Source organism: Polypterus senegalus, chromosome 2 (genome assembly GCF_016835505.1).
Source record: "Polypterus senegalus isolate Bchr_013 chromosome 2, ASM1683550v1, whole genome shotgun sequence".
Classification (NCBI taxonomy): domain Eukaryota; kingdom Metazoa; phylum Chordata; class Cladistia; order Polypteriformes; family Polypteridae; genus Polypterus; species Polypterus senegalus.
Genome location: NC_053155.1, coordinates 281,443,465 through 281,461,385, shown reverse-complemented (window position 1 = coordinate 281,461,385; position 17,921 = coordinate 281,443,465). Strand labels below are relative to the sequence as shown.

Genomic DNA, 17,921 nt, shown 5'->3' with positions numbered 1-17,921 from the left:
CAAACTTTTGCAAGCCATTGAATGATTTCCAGACTACATTAGTACAGCATTCCAGATGTTTTGGTCATACTTGCATTGATAAAGTATTGCTTTTCTCATTTGTCTAAGATATATTTTAATTAATAGAATTCCAAAATGACCGAAGAACAAGTTTGTATCTCATCCATGCCAACTTGTTTTTAAATGTAGGGGATGTCTTTTTTCTTTCCAGATTAATCTCATTTTCTTCCATTTAGAATCAGTAAACATATAACATTAGTGTCTCAGTACACAAGAAGCCAGCATACTGTAAATATTTTGAAAAGGCAAGCAAAAAAAAATCAGTCCTAAGAAAACCGTCTACAGGTATCTCTCAGGAAAAGTAAAAATTCTGCCTATAAATGTGGGAAAAACATTTATCCAGAATGAGGAAAACTTGATTTAGCTTAAACACTTTTCCAAAATTTGACTGTTTTTTCTTGCACATCTGACAAGCAATACAGCTTTTAGAACAAGACATTGCAACCTGCCAAGCACATAGAAGCTCTTTAAGTGCATGTTTACCCAACAATTTACAATTGAACAATTCCTGATCAGGTCACCTTTGAAAAGATTTCCATTCAATGATTAGGATTAGCAAGACAAAGGCCACACTTAGTCAGTTTTCTGTGCATTCCAAAATGCCCTGAATGTCACCAGACAATGTGAAGACAAACAGAATTATCAGGTTCTATGGATTGTATTGCTCCTTGTTTCCTGACTGCAGACAAGGTTTCAGCAAAACAGGCAAAAAACATGATTGATGAAGATCTGGTACATCTAAGAGATTGTTTCAGATCTAAAAGCTATACTAATTGCTAAAGTTGTCACAAGACCATTAGGAAACCAAGGGACAGGCTGAAAGATCTCTGACTATACAGCAGGGCAAGGATTTGCTTATTATTTCCACAATGAAGGCTGATATTTCAGGTCCACAATAAGTTTTGCGTTTCTTTTTTCCATCACTATAGCATTTTGATTCAGTACTGTACTTTTAAGAAGTGGCTTAGCACTAGAAGTGCCAATGGGTGTTGTGTTTTTAAATTTTAATTATTTCATTAGTTTTCATGTTATGTATTATAACTTCCAAATTTAAAATGGAAAAAGACATTGTCAGTAATTTTGTTAGTATATTTAAATGAAAGACCCCCATTACTGCTGCAAGCTATCCCATTGAACACTGCTACCTAGGTGTGAATCGCTGGCTCTCTCCTGCAACTCACACTTGACTGCACTTGCGTATCCTGTTTTACTTTACCAATTCCTCTCCTACTGTTGTTATTGACATTATTGAACATTTCTGCCCAGAAGTCAAGTTCTCTCTTCTGCAGAAAACTAGAAAATAATCACTGAAAAAGTGTCACATTTACTATTGGTCAACTACACGTGATGAAGAAAAAAATCTACCAATCTGAAACACTGTTGGCACACCAGTTATTTCATTTAGGTGAAAAATAGATGTAAACTCAGATGAAATTACGCCATTTTGTATTTCACAGAACTTGGAATGCAAAGTGCAAAGCCAGCATTAATTTGATGTGGAAAAAGGAAAACATGCAAGATGGCACTTTGTGGACAGAGACAGAGAATTCCAACACAATTTCAGCTCTTCTGAGTTAAGATCATGAGCTGCTCACTATTAACCATTTGGGATTTCAGCCTCATGACCACCCTTCATAGCTTCCCTGTCTAAGTCAGAATGTGCCTGTCCCATTGTTCCCACAAGAAATGCTGCGCTCTTTCTTACAGGGAACTCTGCCTGTCTGTCTGTCTCACTCTCTCACATGTCTTCACTAAAAGCAGTTCTGGATCAGCCTTTGCATGTACAGAGATTACAGCTTTCTAGTATTGTTGCTCTTAGTGCTCTGACATTTACATTTCTATGGCTGTTGTGGGTCTTTCTCTCTCTGTCAGCTACACTATGTGCCATTTCTACTTGGTGACACCAATTCCTAATTAGCCAACTGATAAATCAGACACAGTACTAAAAGTACATTTCAGAGTTGACCAAAAGAAAGCAAGTTTTAAAGTATAACACACAGATAGCCGTCAGACAAGATGCTAAACCGTTATATAACATAAAATTGGTTAGTTGACGGTCTGATAAAGCTCTAAATATCCAGAACAAAGCAGAAGTGAGAAATGCTTAAGCATTCTTGGGACATTTTGTGAAGAGGTGGTATTCAAAAGTGAAGCGAGTGCTCATGGAGTATTGAATCCTAGTTGTCAATGTCAAGCTTTGCAGCTGTCTACCTCTCCCTATGCTAATTGTGTCTCGCCAGGTGAAAAGCACCATCACCTTTGAGTCAGCACAGGAATAACAAATGTTTTAAGTTATGTCACAAACATACAGTATAGTATAAAATATAACAGGCATTGACAGTGTATAGATCTCTCTTTACTTAGGATCATCGGCTGGGTATTGGTATTACTGCCATCGAAATGAACTTGGGTAATGTGAAAGATGCTGACAGACGAGCTTTTGACCTCACCACTCCATACAGGATTTTTTGGTAAGTCTGTATTCTGAACGTTGATTACTTTTAAAGTTAATTTACTTTTTTGAAAGAAAAAAAGAGGAATTAATAAACAAAATTAAAACAAATCTTTACACTGCACATGCATCTTCAGTGTGCGTGATAGTGAAGGTGGACCTATATACAAACTTCGCGTGTGTTTGTGTAACTCAATCTGTCAGTGTTCGTACATTCTCCCTTTGTCTATTTACAGTAAAATTTTCAATGGGTATTCTCCATTTTCCTTCCATCTCAAAGACATACACACACTGTAAGGTTAGCTGATAACTCTGACTTTACCTGATGTGATTGTGTATGCCCTATGATGGATTGGCACCCATTCAGTTTTGATTTTTTGTGCCTTTTGCCCAGTGCTGCCAGGATAAGCTCCTTGAACAAAAAAAGTAAATAGAATAATAGATACTTGAACAAAAAGAAGTGGAACACCCTGTACTTGAAGCATAGGTACTGTAAATAAAAAATTACACTTTTTGGGGTGCAAACATAGAAGCAAATTGCACATTTCACATCACAACATATAAATAAAATATTGGATTAAAAATCTTATATTTATAAAGCCTTTTGTTTTCCATTAAAGGAGTATTATTCAAACTGTGTTGTTTCATCTCCAAACAATCACTCACTTCTTTGGTTCATTAGCCATTCTAAGAATGTGCCGACGAAGATGGATCCATCCGATGATCCAGAGATATTCCTTTAGCCTTTGAGCAAGTGGCGACTTTATTGGTATGGGACAAACGACACTGGGCCGTTATTTTCACACCTTTTTTGTCTGGGGATGCTCTACTTTCCTTACAGAATGTGCCTTGCAATAAGCTTGGCAGTTATGATTTCCTGAAGGAACAAGTTGTGTTACTTACTGTAAGACTGTGACTTTTTTGGCTAAAGGTTTTGCACTTAACGACTGGAAAATAAACTTGGACGGTCCCATCCGTGCGCAAATTCAAAGTTTGATACATAAAGTGCATTGCTGGTTTGAGGGAGATGTGATGGAGCAAATTGTGGAAAAGGTTGTCATGTATATATTACTGGCCGGGATACCTGAAGTTCATTGAGATAAGTTTCTGCGTCATGATGTTGAGTCATTATCGATTATGTCCAGACGATTGGAAGGTTCACAGTCTGCTTGGAGAAAGAGAGGTGGGTTTAGTGCTGCTTCACAACCTATGAATGAACATCCAGGACATTCTCGCCGCTTCAATCGACGGCTACAACAAAGACAGGCTGCAGTACCTGACAATTGAATGGGGTCAGGTAGGCCCCCGGGAAATCCAGTTGTGGATGAGATGCCTATTTCTAGGGAGACAACAGCAGGCCGTGGATGTCACAGAGGATATTTCGGCAGTGGAGCCAACTGAAGATGTTTCTGGTGTGATCAACCTGGTCACTTGGCGAAAGAATGTCGCTTGTCTCCAGCTCAATCAATGGAAATTGGATTGGCCGAGGTTTGTTGCTCAAATATTCCCAATTCTTCGGATAAAAAAAAAAAATTGTTGATCCCGGTGAAGTTGGGAGGCTGAGAGATCTCAGCATTATTGGCCTCGGGCAGTGACCTTTGTGTTGTCTTGATGACAGATGCCTTAGTGACACTGAGACTGTAAAGATATGCTGTGTACATGGTGATGTTAAAGACTATCAGACATTACTTCTTCCTTTTACTTATAAGGGTCACCACTTTAAAGTTTGGTCTGCCGTTTCAGACTCCTGTCCCTGCCCATTACTCATAGGACGGAGAAATGCCCTTTTTCCTAAACTAATTAATAAATGTGGGGCACCAGTTGTCCAGTCGCCTATTAAACTCAGTGTGGGGAGAAGAAGAAGAAAACAAAGACGAAGAACTGGTAGTGGTCGGGGAAAATCTAGAGCCCCAATTAGAATTGAACCCAGTCGCTCCAGCGAGACTGAGTGCACCCCCACAATTTTCCAGAGTGTCAGGCTAGTCCATCTACATCTTCTCAGGTTGCAAACGCCTCCGAACTCAAACAGAGCATTTGTGAACAGTCAGATTTTGTGCGTTTGCAGCATATTGATAGCTCATTAGAATATGCATTTAAACAGCCTCGCTCTGCCAATGACTCTTATTACTACTGATAGCTCATTAGAATATGCATTTAAGCAGGCTCGCTCTGCCAATGACTCTTATTACCAAGAGCGTGATTCCTGGGGCTTGAAAACCCCGCACTTTATAGAAAACGATGGTTGCCTTTTCAGAGTGATCTCAGATCATTTAATGGGAGAATTTATTGAACAACTAGTTGTACCTGAAGTACATAGGGAAACTCTTTTGCATCTGGCCCACTCTCACATCTTGGGAGGGCACCTGGGTGCTGATAAGACCAGAGAGTGGTTATCAAAATTATTTTATTGGCTGACAATGGGAAAAGATGTTGAACGATTCTGTACTTCATGTCCTGACTGCCAGATCGTCTCCACTTATAAACCTCCTCAGGCTCCCCTTTGTCCTATGCCTATTTTAGAAGTTCCCTTTCAGCGGGTGGGATTAGATGTAGTCGGCCCTTCACCTAAGACTAAAAATGGGTACCAATATTTGCTGGTGCTGGTTGACTATGCAACATGATATACAGAGGTGATTGCCCTGAAAAAGACAACATCCTCCGCTGTAGCCAAAGCTCTGTGTGATATTTTTATTCCTGTTGGAATCCCTAGAGAAATTTTAACTGATCAGGGCACACCTTTTACTTCTCGTGTGATGAAACAATTGTGTGACAGCTTTGCTATTAAGAAATTGAGCACCACTGTTTACTATCCATAAATGAATGGTTTGACTGAGCGATTTAAAAAAGCTTTGAAACAGATGATCATGCGAGTCCCTCATAATGATGCCACAACCTGGGACTCTGTCCTGCCTTTTGTTATGTACACGGTGTGAGAATCACCACAGGCGTCCACTGGCTTGAGTCCATTCGAGTTGTTATTTGGCAGATGGCCATGAGGTATCCTGGATGTTGTACGAGAGGAATGGATAGGAAATAAAACAACAGTCCAAGGACCAAGCTTTGCAGATCAGGTAATTTCGTTGCAAGATATAATTTCTATGCTTTCTTCTATTGCTGTGGAGCATCAACAACGAGAACAGAAAACTCAGAAGCGTCTTTACGATAGGCGCAGTGAGCTTCGTGAATTCAAACCTGGTGATTGTGTTTTGCTACTGGTTCCATCCGACCCACACAAATTCCTAGCTAAATGGCAGGGCCCCGCGATTATTGAGGAGCATACGAGTCCGGTAAATTACAAGTTTAGGATACCAGGCCGGCGCAAACCATTCCAGATTTTACACATTAATCTCTTGAAAGAATGGCACGACCAACAGGGGGTTTACACTTCCTTGGCTGCTGTTTCTCAGACCGATGTTACCATTGGTAACGATTTGACTGACTCACAAAAGACAGAATTGTTATCTTTGATTGAACGAAACACTTATGTCTTTTCAGACTTACCAGGCAAGACTAACATTAGAAAACATAAAATCACTACTGAACCTGATGTTCGCGTACAGATGCGGCCATTTCGGATTCCGGAAGCATGATGAAATATTGTGCGCGAAGAAGTAAAGAAGATGCTGACATTAGGTGTAATTCGTGAAAGTAAAAGTGACTGGTGCAGCCCGGTTGTATTAGTCCCAAAGCAAGACGGTTCAGTTCGCTTCTGTATCGATTTCAGACGCTTGAATAAGGTCTCTAAATTTGATGCTTTTCCAATGCCCCGTGTTGACGAACTGTTGGGTCAGGCAAAAACTGGGTCAGGCAAGCTATATCTGTATGCTAGATCTCACGAAAGGTTATTGGCAGGTGCCTCTAGAGGCTAGCAGTTGTGAGAAAACAGCATTGGCAACTCCCGACGGACTTTATGAATTTACAAGACTCTCGTTTGGTCTTCATGGAGCACCTCTAACTTTCCAGCGTATGATGGATCAGATCCTGCGTCGTCATTCTGAATATTCCGGGGTGTACCTTGACGATGTTATGATTTTCAGCAATGATTGGCAAACACATTTAGAGTGTCTTCAAGCTGTTCTTGAAAGCTTGAGACAGGCCGGCCTTACTGCTAACCCTAAGAAATGTAAACTGGGTATGTCTGAGACTCACTACTTAGGTTATTCTATGGGCAGGGATTTACTTCAGCCGCAGTTAAGGAAAGTAGAAGAAATGCTTGCTTACCTGAGGCCAAAAACACAGAAACGAGTATGTGCTTTTCTAGGGGTTGCTTATTACTACAGAAGGTTCATCCCTAACTTTGCACATAGGGCTGCTCCTCTTACAGAACTTACTATTTTATGGACAGAAATTTGTGAATGTTCCTTCAGTGATTTGAAAACTGCTTTGTCTTCTTATCCGGTTCTATGGAACCCCGATTTCTCAAAGGATTTTGTCTTACAAACGGACACGAGTGTGTTTGGTGTAGGAGCAGTCCTGTCACAGATTTTTGATGGCAAAGAACACCCAATCACATATCTGAGTAGGAAATTACTTCCTGGGGAACATAATTATTTGACAATTGAGAAGGATCGCTTGGCGATTAGATGGGCTGTGGAAGTGCTTTGTTATTACTTATGGAGTCGAAATTTCACTTTGGTAACTGATCATGGTCCACTTCAATGGTCATACTGTCAGAAAGATACAAACTCTCGCCTCATGAGATGGTTTCTGGGCTTACAACCTTACAGTTTTATGGTAAAGCATCGACCAGGCTCTGAGCACATCAATGTAGATGTATTATCATGGCTGTATGAACCTGAACCTGGTACAGAGAGTTGCTTGATTCACGAGAATGTGAATAAAGCTGGGTTTGTAAGCTGGAGGGGTGATCGCACCCCTAGAGGACACAGATGCCCCTGGGAAAACCCCTGAAACACAGTCTACCTTCACAATGCTCCTTACCCTTCTTACTTGCGCTATAACGTGTGATAAACCTCTCGCACGGTACTCCGCTTACTTAAAAGCCTTGTACAGTGCCTGTCAGCTTTGGAATTGATTGTTTTGCTTTTATCTCTCTCTCTCTCTCTCTCTCTGACATTCTCTGCTCCTAGCGGAACTGTCATCTCTGACTTGTCATGGAGCACGTTTAAACTTTTGAAAAAGAGATGTTTGTTTGCAGTGTTTGAATAAAATTCCTGTTTTCTACAACCTCCTGTGTTTCTGTGCAAATCTGTGACCCAAGCGTGACAATATATATTGGTCTATCTATTGATGTGTTGATTGATTATCTGTCTATCTGCCTGCCTGCCTGTCTGTCTATATGTCTGCCTGTCTGTTTGTCTGTCTGTCAGTGAGTTGATTTACAATGAGTTGGCACTCTCTCTAAGGTTGGCCCCTGACTTACGGCTGGTGCTGCTGAAATACAGTAGGCTCAATTCTCTATGATTTAAATGGATTTAGACAAGATTGAAAATGTGTGCATTATATGTATTAAATTAAATTCAAAGGAATGACTGAGTTTTCAATTAATGGTTTTTGTATCAAAACTCCTGAACCTATTAGATGTGTCTATGTATGATTTGACATACCGTATATTAATTGTTTACTGGTGCATTTCACACTCACTATATTTAAGATATGCTTTTTATTTCATTTGAGCATCATTCATAGGACCACCCAAGCTGAACTGAAAAAACCTGTAACTTTTGACTGATGATTGTGAACATCTGTCCAGGAAGTGCAGAATTTTTGTAGTCTGCCCACATAGCACAGATGTTCAAATGTGTTTTTTTTTTGTTTTTTTTAAAGAGGGACTATTCCAAGCTTTCTTTATCTTGGATAATCCTACAAAAAGTGTTTTTTTTCCAATATGCAATAGGTTGTAAGAATAATACTTGATACCTTGTATTTTTCCAGCTTTGTGGCAGAATCAGACCAGCAAAAAGATGAGTGGATGGAGGCTATGTGTGATGCTATTGCAGAGGCTTTGTCCAATTATGAGGTGGCAGAAAAGATCTGGAGTGTCGAATTCAACTGTTTCTGTGCCGATTGTGGAGCTGCTAAGCCAGAGTGGGCTTCTATCAACCTTTGTGTGGTCATCTGTAAGAGATGTGCAGGTACTCTTTGAGTGGTTTTATTTTCCTCCTTCTATTAAATCATATTATCAAATAATACATATTGTCACCATTTGATCAATCTACTGCTTTTGAAGCTGCTGAACTGATTAGAGGAACATATTTGCATTTTCAAGAAGCCCCCCTTTCTCTATTTTGTTTTTGATACAAGCAATGAGAAATAAAACAGTGCCCTGTTGCATGTAAACTTTTGTGCACAGAACAAATAAACATTTGCTCAGTAGTTACCTTGCACTAAACTAACGTCACAACTCCATTATCTGCAGCTTATAATGATTAACTATTTCAAAGTCATTATAATTTACTACAGTGACAAAAAGTCCTAGCAAAAGATGAATGGTGATTCATGCTATACATCCTGATAAATAACTGTAGACTATCAAATATCTTGGTTGTAACAGGTTTCCCATTTAATTAAAATATAGCTTTGCTGAAGTAAACACCATCACAATATATTTAGTAGTGCAATTTACTTGTAGCTACCTGTGATGATTCAATGAAATTGGATACCCCTTCTTGCCATGATACCTACTGTGTTGATTCCTCTAAGACTATGATTAAAAACAAAACAATAGAGAACTACCTAATACCATTTACAGTATGTTAGGTAGAATGCCCATTGACAACTGGGCAGTGTTTTGGCCTGGAACTCTTACAAATTTTGTTTTTTTTTCCTCCAGCTTAAGTGGATATTTAAAAAAAAACTTTTGTGTCCACCCTGGCCACCTGTCCTTGTTGTAAGACTTGCATTAGACTTATAATTACATGCCTATCTTATGTTTCTGTGCATTATTTTTTGTATACTAGTTATTCATTCTTATTCATATCTAATTTTAATTTGCTTTTTCTTTCCTTGTAACTATTTCTTTGACATCTTGTAAGGCACTTTGATCTACATCATTTGTATGAAAATATACTAAAAAATAAATGCTGCTGTTGTTGTTTATTTCCTCTTCAACCACTGCAAAGAATCCTATGTGTTCATTTGGAAAACTAGTGTTTTCTCCTCCCTTTGAGGATGATGAGTTAAAGCAGGCATTAAACAAATAAGTGTAGCCTTTATGCCTGTCCATACACGCTACACAAGTGTTTCAGTTTGAGACTTTGAAAATCTAGTCACCCTATAATTAACTATCATTGTGCCGCATTCACATATCCATAATGGCTGGTCGCTATAATAAAACTTGCCTTTCACTTGTGTTATTTCCTAATTTTTGTCATAACTGAATATCTTTAAAAGTCCCATTTCATAAAAATTACAATGGCCAGATATGCTCAAGCAAACTCATTACAAGAGTTATTTATTTTTTATTATTTAATTTTTATTTTGGTTATATTAAATGTCAACTGCAAATTCTCACCATGTGTGAATATGGGTTGTGTGTGTGTTTATGTTTGTATGTGAGTGAGAATGGTCCCTGTGGTAGAGTAGAGATGTGCTTCCCAACCGTTTTTCTTTGGTGGCACACTTTTTGTAATCAAAAACATCCCACAGCACACCACTATCTTACTAACGACAAACATATTATATCTCATACATATGCTCAACTGTCTGAAGGGGTGGGACTAGGGGAGAAGCTGGTAAAAAAAGGTTCCCTGAGTCTGAGGTCAATGTTCACAGACAAGCACATAATAAGCACTTCAGTAGCTTCTCCAAGCTGCTTTGCCCTTTTGCCCAACCCTTTCTGCCTCAGAGGCAACTCGTAAGCTCACTATCCACTCATTTTATGAGGCGACCACACACCCTGGGCAGATGGACTCTAGCAGCCTGGACACACGTCTGTAGTGCTGTGTCTGCAACACAGCAATCACGGAGCCGCTTTTATGCCAGCTTCTCCAGGTAGTTCTGTCCTCCCCAGAAAGGTCTAGACAACCTGAAGATATTGTCCCTCTCAGGTTCAGACCCAGCTGTGCGACCCTATTATTACCCTGGCACACCTGGGTAGCTTTCACAGTGCACCACTGTGCTGCAGCACACTGGTTGAAAAACACTGAATTATAGAGTCCTGCCCAGCATTTTTTCAGCCATTTGCTCAGTTTTGGTGAGAAGATCTTTGGCCCTCGCAATCCTGAAATGGGCTGAGGTGGTTTGAAGAATAACCTACTGAACTTAGTTCATTAAAGTCTACAGTGCCTGCACAATCCTTGTCTGTAATTGAATGTAACGCCACACATATATTTTCTAACTTATTCTGTTTTAATTGAATTATTTTGACTCCCTAACCAATATTGTCTTTCAAATTCACATTTCTTTACTTTGACTACTTCTTGTTTTTCAACCGCAATCCATCCACTCAGTTATTTTTCCTAACCTGCTTATCCAAGGCAAGGTCACAGGGCAGCTGGAGCCTATCCCAGCAAGCTTTCGGTGCAAGGCAGAAACAGTACCTATACAGTGTGCCAACCTGTTTTCAAGTTACAGTATTTTACCAAACTCTGACCTGATTACAGGTCTCGAAAACCTGAATTTTGAAAGATCAGAAAGCACCATTGGAATGTGAGTGCGTTCAAAACATATTGTGCATGCACAAAGCAAATTCTTTGATCCCATAGTCAAGCCACAGTTTCCGAGAATGAAGAGTTAGACATTCTGCACAGATCCATACAGCTAAACATGTAAAGAGAAACTATTGTAATCCACATAAAAAAATAAAATTCTGTATATGTAAATCCCAAATCTAGAAGAGTAGTTTAAAACAGTGTTCAAAACATTAGGCATGAGCAGAATCCTAAAATCTGGCAAAGGTTTACAAGTAAACAGAATTAGTAAAGCTGTAGTCTTGCACAATGGATTGGGAGAAGAACAAACAGTCATAATTCCTGTTTTATTTTTTTTTGCCTTTACTGTTACATGCTGAATATTTTGTGCTGCCAAGCAACAGAAGCAGAAATGCTGGACCATTGGTAAGAAACATGTATAAGCAGAGACCCTGGGTACAGTCTATCATGACACAACGCGTTCAACTAGACCTGCAAGCAATACATTTTCCAAAACTGCCTATTGTATATGAAAGTGTGCTGCTTACACCATAGTACATACACCACTGTACAATTTACTTTGATTTAGAATTAATGTTATCAATCTTATTTTCAGCTTTAGTTTGTGTCTATCTGTACCAACAACAGAACACTGAGGTTACTCTAAACAAGAATGACACCAATAAAGATTTATTTTATGGCTGAAAAGTCAGTGGGCCACAGACATTGCAAGATTAGGTGCAGGAGGTTCACTTTTAGAGAGGCATCTGCAAATATGATTTCTCTTACTTCTCCTTTTGTTGCAGTTTTCTGTATGCCTCATTAAAGAGGCTGTTAAAATGAAGCCTCTTGATGATTCAATATGAGTATATGATGCATGTATTTTAGTAGCAAATGCTGTGGAGAATTTATTAAAATAAAAACAAATTGCCTGATTGTGAGGATGCTTAGTGCCTCTTTAATTACAAATACTAATTTTCTCCACTTCTATCTAATGTTAAGCATCCTTTTAATGTTACAATATGAATAGTATAAAATCAAAAATACTGTACACAGTTCATCGGGCATTAAATGGTATTGTTAATGTAAGAACCACTGTAGCATTAAAATCTTCTTGATTCTGTTACAGAATTTATTTGAATATCTGCTGGCTACTTTATCAGATGAATACTTAAACATACTATAAATACATACATGCCTAGTCCAATTCAGTGTGGAGTAAAATATAACAGATTTATTATCAAAAGACCAATATAAATTTAAATGCAAATAAATAGCTCTTCTCTTCATTAATCCATGTAATATATACTGGTTTTGTTTTAATTCCAAGGTTTTCACTGATATTTTTGTAACACTGTTTGTGAGCAGAGTGACGTTTAAGTTTTTTTGGGCAACTTCTATCTCTGTATTTTATAAAAGTGCATGGTTAGTGTGTAAGACAGAAAATCAGGCATATCTTTGCTTAAAAATAAATTATGAAATGTTAAGAAAACTAAACAAATAGTGAAAACTACAAGTGTAATCACTGTGTACACCTCAGACTACAAATATAACACCAGGTCATGTCACTTGCACAAATTCTCAGATAATTCTGCTTTCATGGGGAGTACTGATAAGAGGGATGAGACAAGGAGGGAGGAGTCAGGTTGAGAAGTTTGTTTCTTGGTTCAAAGAGAATTGTCAGCAACTTAATCAAATCTGATTATTGACCTGCGCCACACCAAAGAACCTCTATGTCCGGTCACTATTCAAGGGGCAGATGTAGAGGTGGTCCACTCCTTCAAGTACTTAGGGGTCCACATTAATAACAGCTTGGACTGGTCTCAGAACACAGAGGAACTATATAAAAAAAGGGCAGAAGAGGCTATTTTTTCTTAGGAGACTGTGTTCCTTTAATGTGGGAAGTGACATCCTTCAAACTTTTGTAACACTGTGATGGCAGCGCTGGGCTTCAAGAGAGGCCATCCAAATCAACAAATTAACTAAAAGGGCAGGCTTAGTTGTAGGATGCACTGTGGATCCCCTGGAGTTAAAGCTAAACTGAGTGCCATTATGAACAATGCTACACATCCTCTCTCTAACACACCAACACTGAGGACTTTTAGCCAATGAATTAATCAGAAGAAGTGTTTTCAAGAAATGCTACTGGGGCTCGTTTATACCAACAGGAATGCTTCTGTATAATGCCTCACTTTAACTATCACAGCCAAGTCAGAACCTTTCTTTCTTTTTAATTTTCTTGCTATATAGTCGTTCCGATGTGTGTGTGGACCAAAGTGTGTGTATATTTATTTATTTACCTATTTACCTACCTATTTATTAATTTATTTATTTAAAGAGCTCCTATCTATCTATCTGTCTGAAATATCATTCAAACTAAACTAATGAAAGTAATGAAACTGAAAAGTATATGCAGTAAATCAAACTATAAGAAGATGTGTAGTAGCTCAACTGTGTGCAGATTTGCTTCAGTCATTTAGTTTGATCTTTGTCTCTCAGTGTGCTAAAAGGATGTTCAGTTACTTAAATGTTTGTGTTTAACTCTTGGGTATTGGAATTTGAATTTCCCTTGAGATATAAAGTTATCTATCTATCTATCTATCTATCTATCTATCTATCTATCTATCTATCTATCTATCTATCTATCTATCTATCTATCTGAAATAGCATTCAAACTAAATTAATGAAGCTGATGCAACTAATGAAACTGAAAAGGTTATGCCGGTAATCAGACTATAAGAAGTTGTATTGTAGCTCTTTAGTGCGCTAAAGTGATGTTCAGTTAAATTGATTGACCATGTTGAAGTGCGCCTCCTAGCTAACTATTCATGTGTTGGTGTTTGTCGGTGGTCATATTGGTACGTTACCAGGAGTTGTTTGAACTGATTAATGGAATATGGCTCTGACAAGTTTGGTTTTCTTTAGAATGTTCTGTTTATGAGCTCTATCAAGAATGTCAATCATGTTTGTTTATCAAATATCCAATCTTGTTCTTTTTCTTCCTGTTTTATGTTGTTTCAGAATATGTGTGCATTTTATTGGTGCTTGTTAGGAAGTACTCATTGCAATTCTATTTCTTCAGCTGTAGCTGTGTTTGAAGGAAAAAGGTGATGCTCCCAAATCTTTTATCTGAAGAAAAATATATTTTTTTCTACCTCTATCTTAGTTCCTGGGTTGTAGAATAATCAGAAAAATCTCTAGGCTCTAGAGATTTGTTATTTAATAACACTTTTTCCCTTGCCTTCAGTGAGAACTGAGTAAATACATTTTCAAGTATTTGCTTTGACATTTATGCAGATATTGTAGGCTCTGTGTAACGCTGTCTATGTATATTTTATATAGAGCCCCACTCACCCTCATTTGTTTTTTTGAAATTGGTCAATAGAAAAAGACTATTTAATGTCAAAGTAAAAACACATCTTTTCAAAGTGGTCTGAATTGATTACAAATATTTAGCACAAAATAATTGATTGCAGGAGTATTTATGCCCTTCCAAGTCAGTATTTCGCCTTATACTACTTATATGCACTTTTAGCAGCCATGACAGCCATGAGTCTGTGCGAACACATAAACAGACCAGTAAATACATGTACAGTCAAATTGATCATCGTGTAGAGTAGCTGCAGCAGACACATAAGAAGCAGAAGGGTGGGCAGTCCTGACATCTGTGCAGTTTTAGAAAGTGAGCAGAGTGGGAGCTGGTCTCAAATTTCTATGTCTTTCATGAGACTGTCATTAAAGTAGCATCATGCTAAAACATTAAAGTTCCCTGTGGCAGTGTAGCATGTCACTGTTTTTTCACTGTTTCTTGTTGTGTCATTATGAACTGCCAGTTTTTCATTATAACTACTGGTTAGTCACTGTACTGAGCTATACTACACAGATATATAAGATACATTTCATTGTTTGGTGTGAATGTAAGTTGTACGTATAAGAATAAAATCTATATATGATACACATTTTATTTTTTTGAGAAAAACAACCATCATTCTTGTGTCATTTTTTGATTGAGGACCATGGATTTGACACCCCTGGTCTACAGTAACACCCAAGCTGATGTTCAATAATTTCTTTTCACAAATTGCTTTGTATTACTTTTCTTGGCAACCAAGGGCCATGTACCGGTGATGTTCACACATTATTAGGCCTGTACCATATGTGATGGTGTTTTGCCTTCTTTTCTATTCATGTTTTGAGCATTTTGCAAGAAACTGAGGGCTATGTACTGGATGCAGAATAGTGAAGGATACTGCCGCAGCACAAATTTCTATAAATAAATCGGAAGAGTGAGCCCTGAAAACAAAATTGAAACAAATAGTTTAAAAACAGGCAAAGAAATAGTAAGTATGAAAACAAGTAGTCAGTAAGATACTAATGCTAGACAAAGACACAGCAGATGGTTGATATATACGAAATGGTACAATAAGGGGTAATTAGAAATAACAAAGATGGAGTGTCAAAATATCTAAAACCCACAAAGCACTTTAAACTCAAGGCATTCATTAAGTAAACCAAGAATGAGAGCCAGCTTGCATACCAAATGTACTCTTTTACTGTATATGAAGCAATTATTGTTTTTAATGTTAAATGTGTCTAACATGTTGAGCTTTATTAGGTTGCTGTGTAAAAGTATGTGAGTAATGGTTAACTTTACTGTTACATACTATTTTGTTAGTATGTATTGTGAGGAAATCTAAAAACCAATAAAGAGCCCCTTTGTTTTCCCTGTCATTGGTGGCATTTTTGAGCATATACTGTATACTGTAACTGTGCTAACTCTTTTTAAATGTTATGTTACCTAGGACATAACACCTACACCCCAGACTTTATGTGACTGCCACATTGTTTAAATTATAAGGCAGATAATATTAAGAGTACACTGTATTTGGAAGGTGCTCCAAGGTGGAAAAATGGGTTTGATTAATGGAGTAATGTGACAAATAAATTGCTAGAAACTTGTAGTGAGCAAAAAACAATGAACTGTTTACAGTACTTGGGTTTTTTCAGTTATTCTCTTTGTGACAAAATTAATTGGAGTCTGATGCAGTGATCTAATTTTGCATGAAGGTTGGCATGGGATATCAGCATGGCCTGGAATGCAAATGATTTAGTTTGCATAACTACTTGCCATGACATATACAGATAATAACAGATGTTTGTATTGTGGCGTACATCAGTATTTCAGAAAGTTCCTCTCATTTGTGCGCATAACAGAAGAAGCTTGATTGTAAATGTATGATTTGGAGATTCTGTAATTATGATATGTGGCAAGCTAAAATAATTTGTCTCATTTCCTGTTTCTTAATGGTTGGGTACTTGATGATACATTTTTAAAAATAACTATGGAGCTGGAAAATTTTGAAAGACGCTTCAAACTAATACTAACTAAGACGTTTGATAAGAGCAAAACAAAACATAATTGACAAGAAAATTCTCATATGCAAGTATCTTTTGTAAATGATTTCTTTCATACAAAGTGAACATAGATTTTATGGAGATGTAGGGAATGAAAAGAATTTCTATAATTCTGAGATACTGACAAATATGAAGTGAGGTTAATTTTACCTCTTTATATATCATGAAGTATAATTTATTAAAGAAATGAACAAGAAAATTAAGAAAGCTTAATCTGGGTACTTCAATTATTGTTTTTTATTTGCAATTGAATCGAAAACATGTTGGGTCTCTGGTAGAAGACCAAACAGCAAGAGCCACAATGAACCACTGATGTCTTTGTTAGTGTCAATAGTGAAATATAAGTCAGAAGCAGTGCTATTAAGCCTTTGAATAGTGGAACCCACTTTAGAAGCTGTGTCATTGATCTCTGTGATATCACAGACGCTATGCCCAATGTTTGACAATGTATATCTGTCCTTTATAGTTGCACCAGAAGGCATTTCAGTGGCTTCTTCTTACTCTTTATCTGTTCCCTTGTCTATGTGGGGTGATGTGCTTGATCAATCTTCCCCATACAGCTCGGTCCTACACCACAAATTCTTTTCTTTCAGATCTTCTTTTACTTTGTCCATCCACCTTCACTTTGGCCTCCCTCACTTTCTCTTCCTCTGTACTGCCTTTCCCATCACTTTTTTGCCCACATATTCATTGTCTGTACTCATCATATGTCCATATGCCTTTGCCCTACTTTTCTGCACATTCTTAGAAACTTTCCCACTTTTGTTCTACCTCTGATTGTCTCATTTGTTATTCTGTCTTTTTTTGCAACCCCACATCTCAACATTCTAACTTCTTCTCCTGTGCTTCCTTTACTGCCCAAGTCTCCACTCCAAACTCCATTGCTGGTCTTACCACTGTTTAAAATCCTTGCCTTTAACCTTTGCCTTAATTATTCAATCACACAATACTCTTCTGATACCATCTTCCATTTTTTTCCACCCACAATGCACCCTATGGGTTATCCCTGTAACTAATTTTCCATCTTGGGCTACCACTGATCTTTGTTATTTAAATGTATCCATTATTTTCAGTAGTTCTCCCTGCAGGCTAACTTTTGAATCCTGATCATCACAAAACCCCATATCATCTCTCTCATATCGATCTTCTTCCTATATATCTTCAACCCTCTATCTTCCAAAGCCCCATCCTTTGCATTCTCCCCACTTCTTCTTTTCTGGTTCTATATGAAACAATGTCATTAGCCCAAATCATGCACCAGGGGATTGGTCTTTTATTCCATTACTCAACACATCCATAATCAAATCAAAGATCAAATCAAAGAGATAAGGACTTCAAGAAGATCTTTGGTGCAGACCTACTCTAAAGGTAATCTTGTCTGTTACCCCAACACTGCTTTTTAC

At 37.8% G+C, this 17,921-nt stretch overlaps 1 protein-coding gene across 9 annotated transcripts in view; it reads left to right on the top strand.

The window, feature by feature from the left end:
• The window catches only part of LOC120523933 (arf-GAP with Rho-GAP domain, ANK repeat and PH domain-containing protein 1), a 391,846-nt gene that overhangs the window by 277,875 nt on the left and 96,050 nt on the right, over positions 1-17,921 (top strand). For all 9 annotated transcript variants that reach the window (XM_039745649.1, XM_039745646.1, XM_039745647.1 and 6 more), the window contains 2 exons: positions 2,425-2,531; positions 8,408-8,607. In XM_039745649.1, the coding sequence (XP_039601583.1) occupies positions 2,425-2,531; positions 8,408-8,607 (307 nt within the window). The remainder of the gene's footprint in view (positions 1-2,424; positions 2,532-8,407; positions 8,608-17,921) is intronic.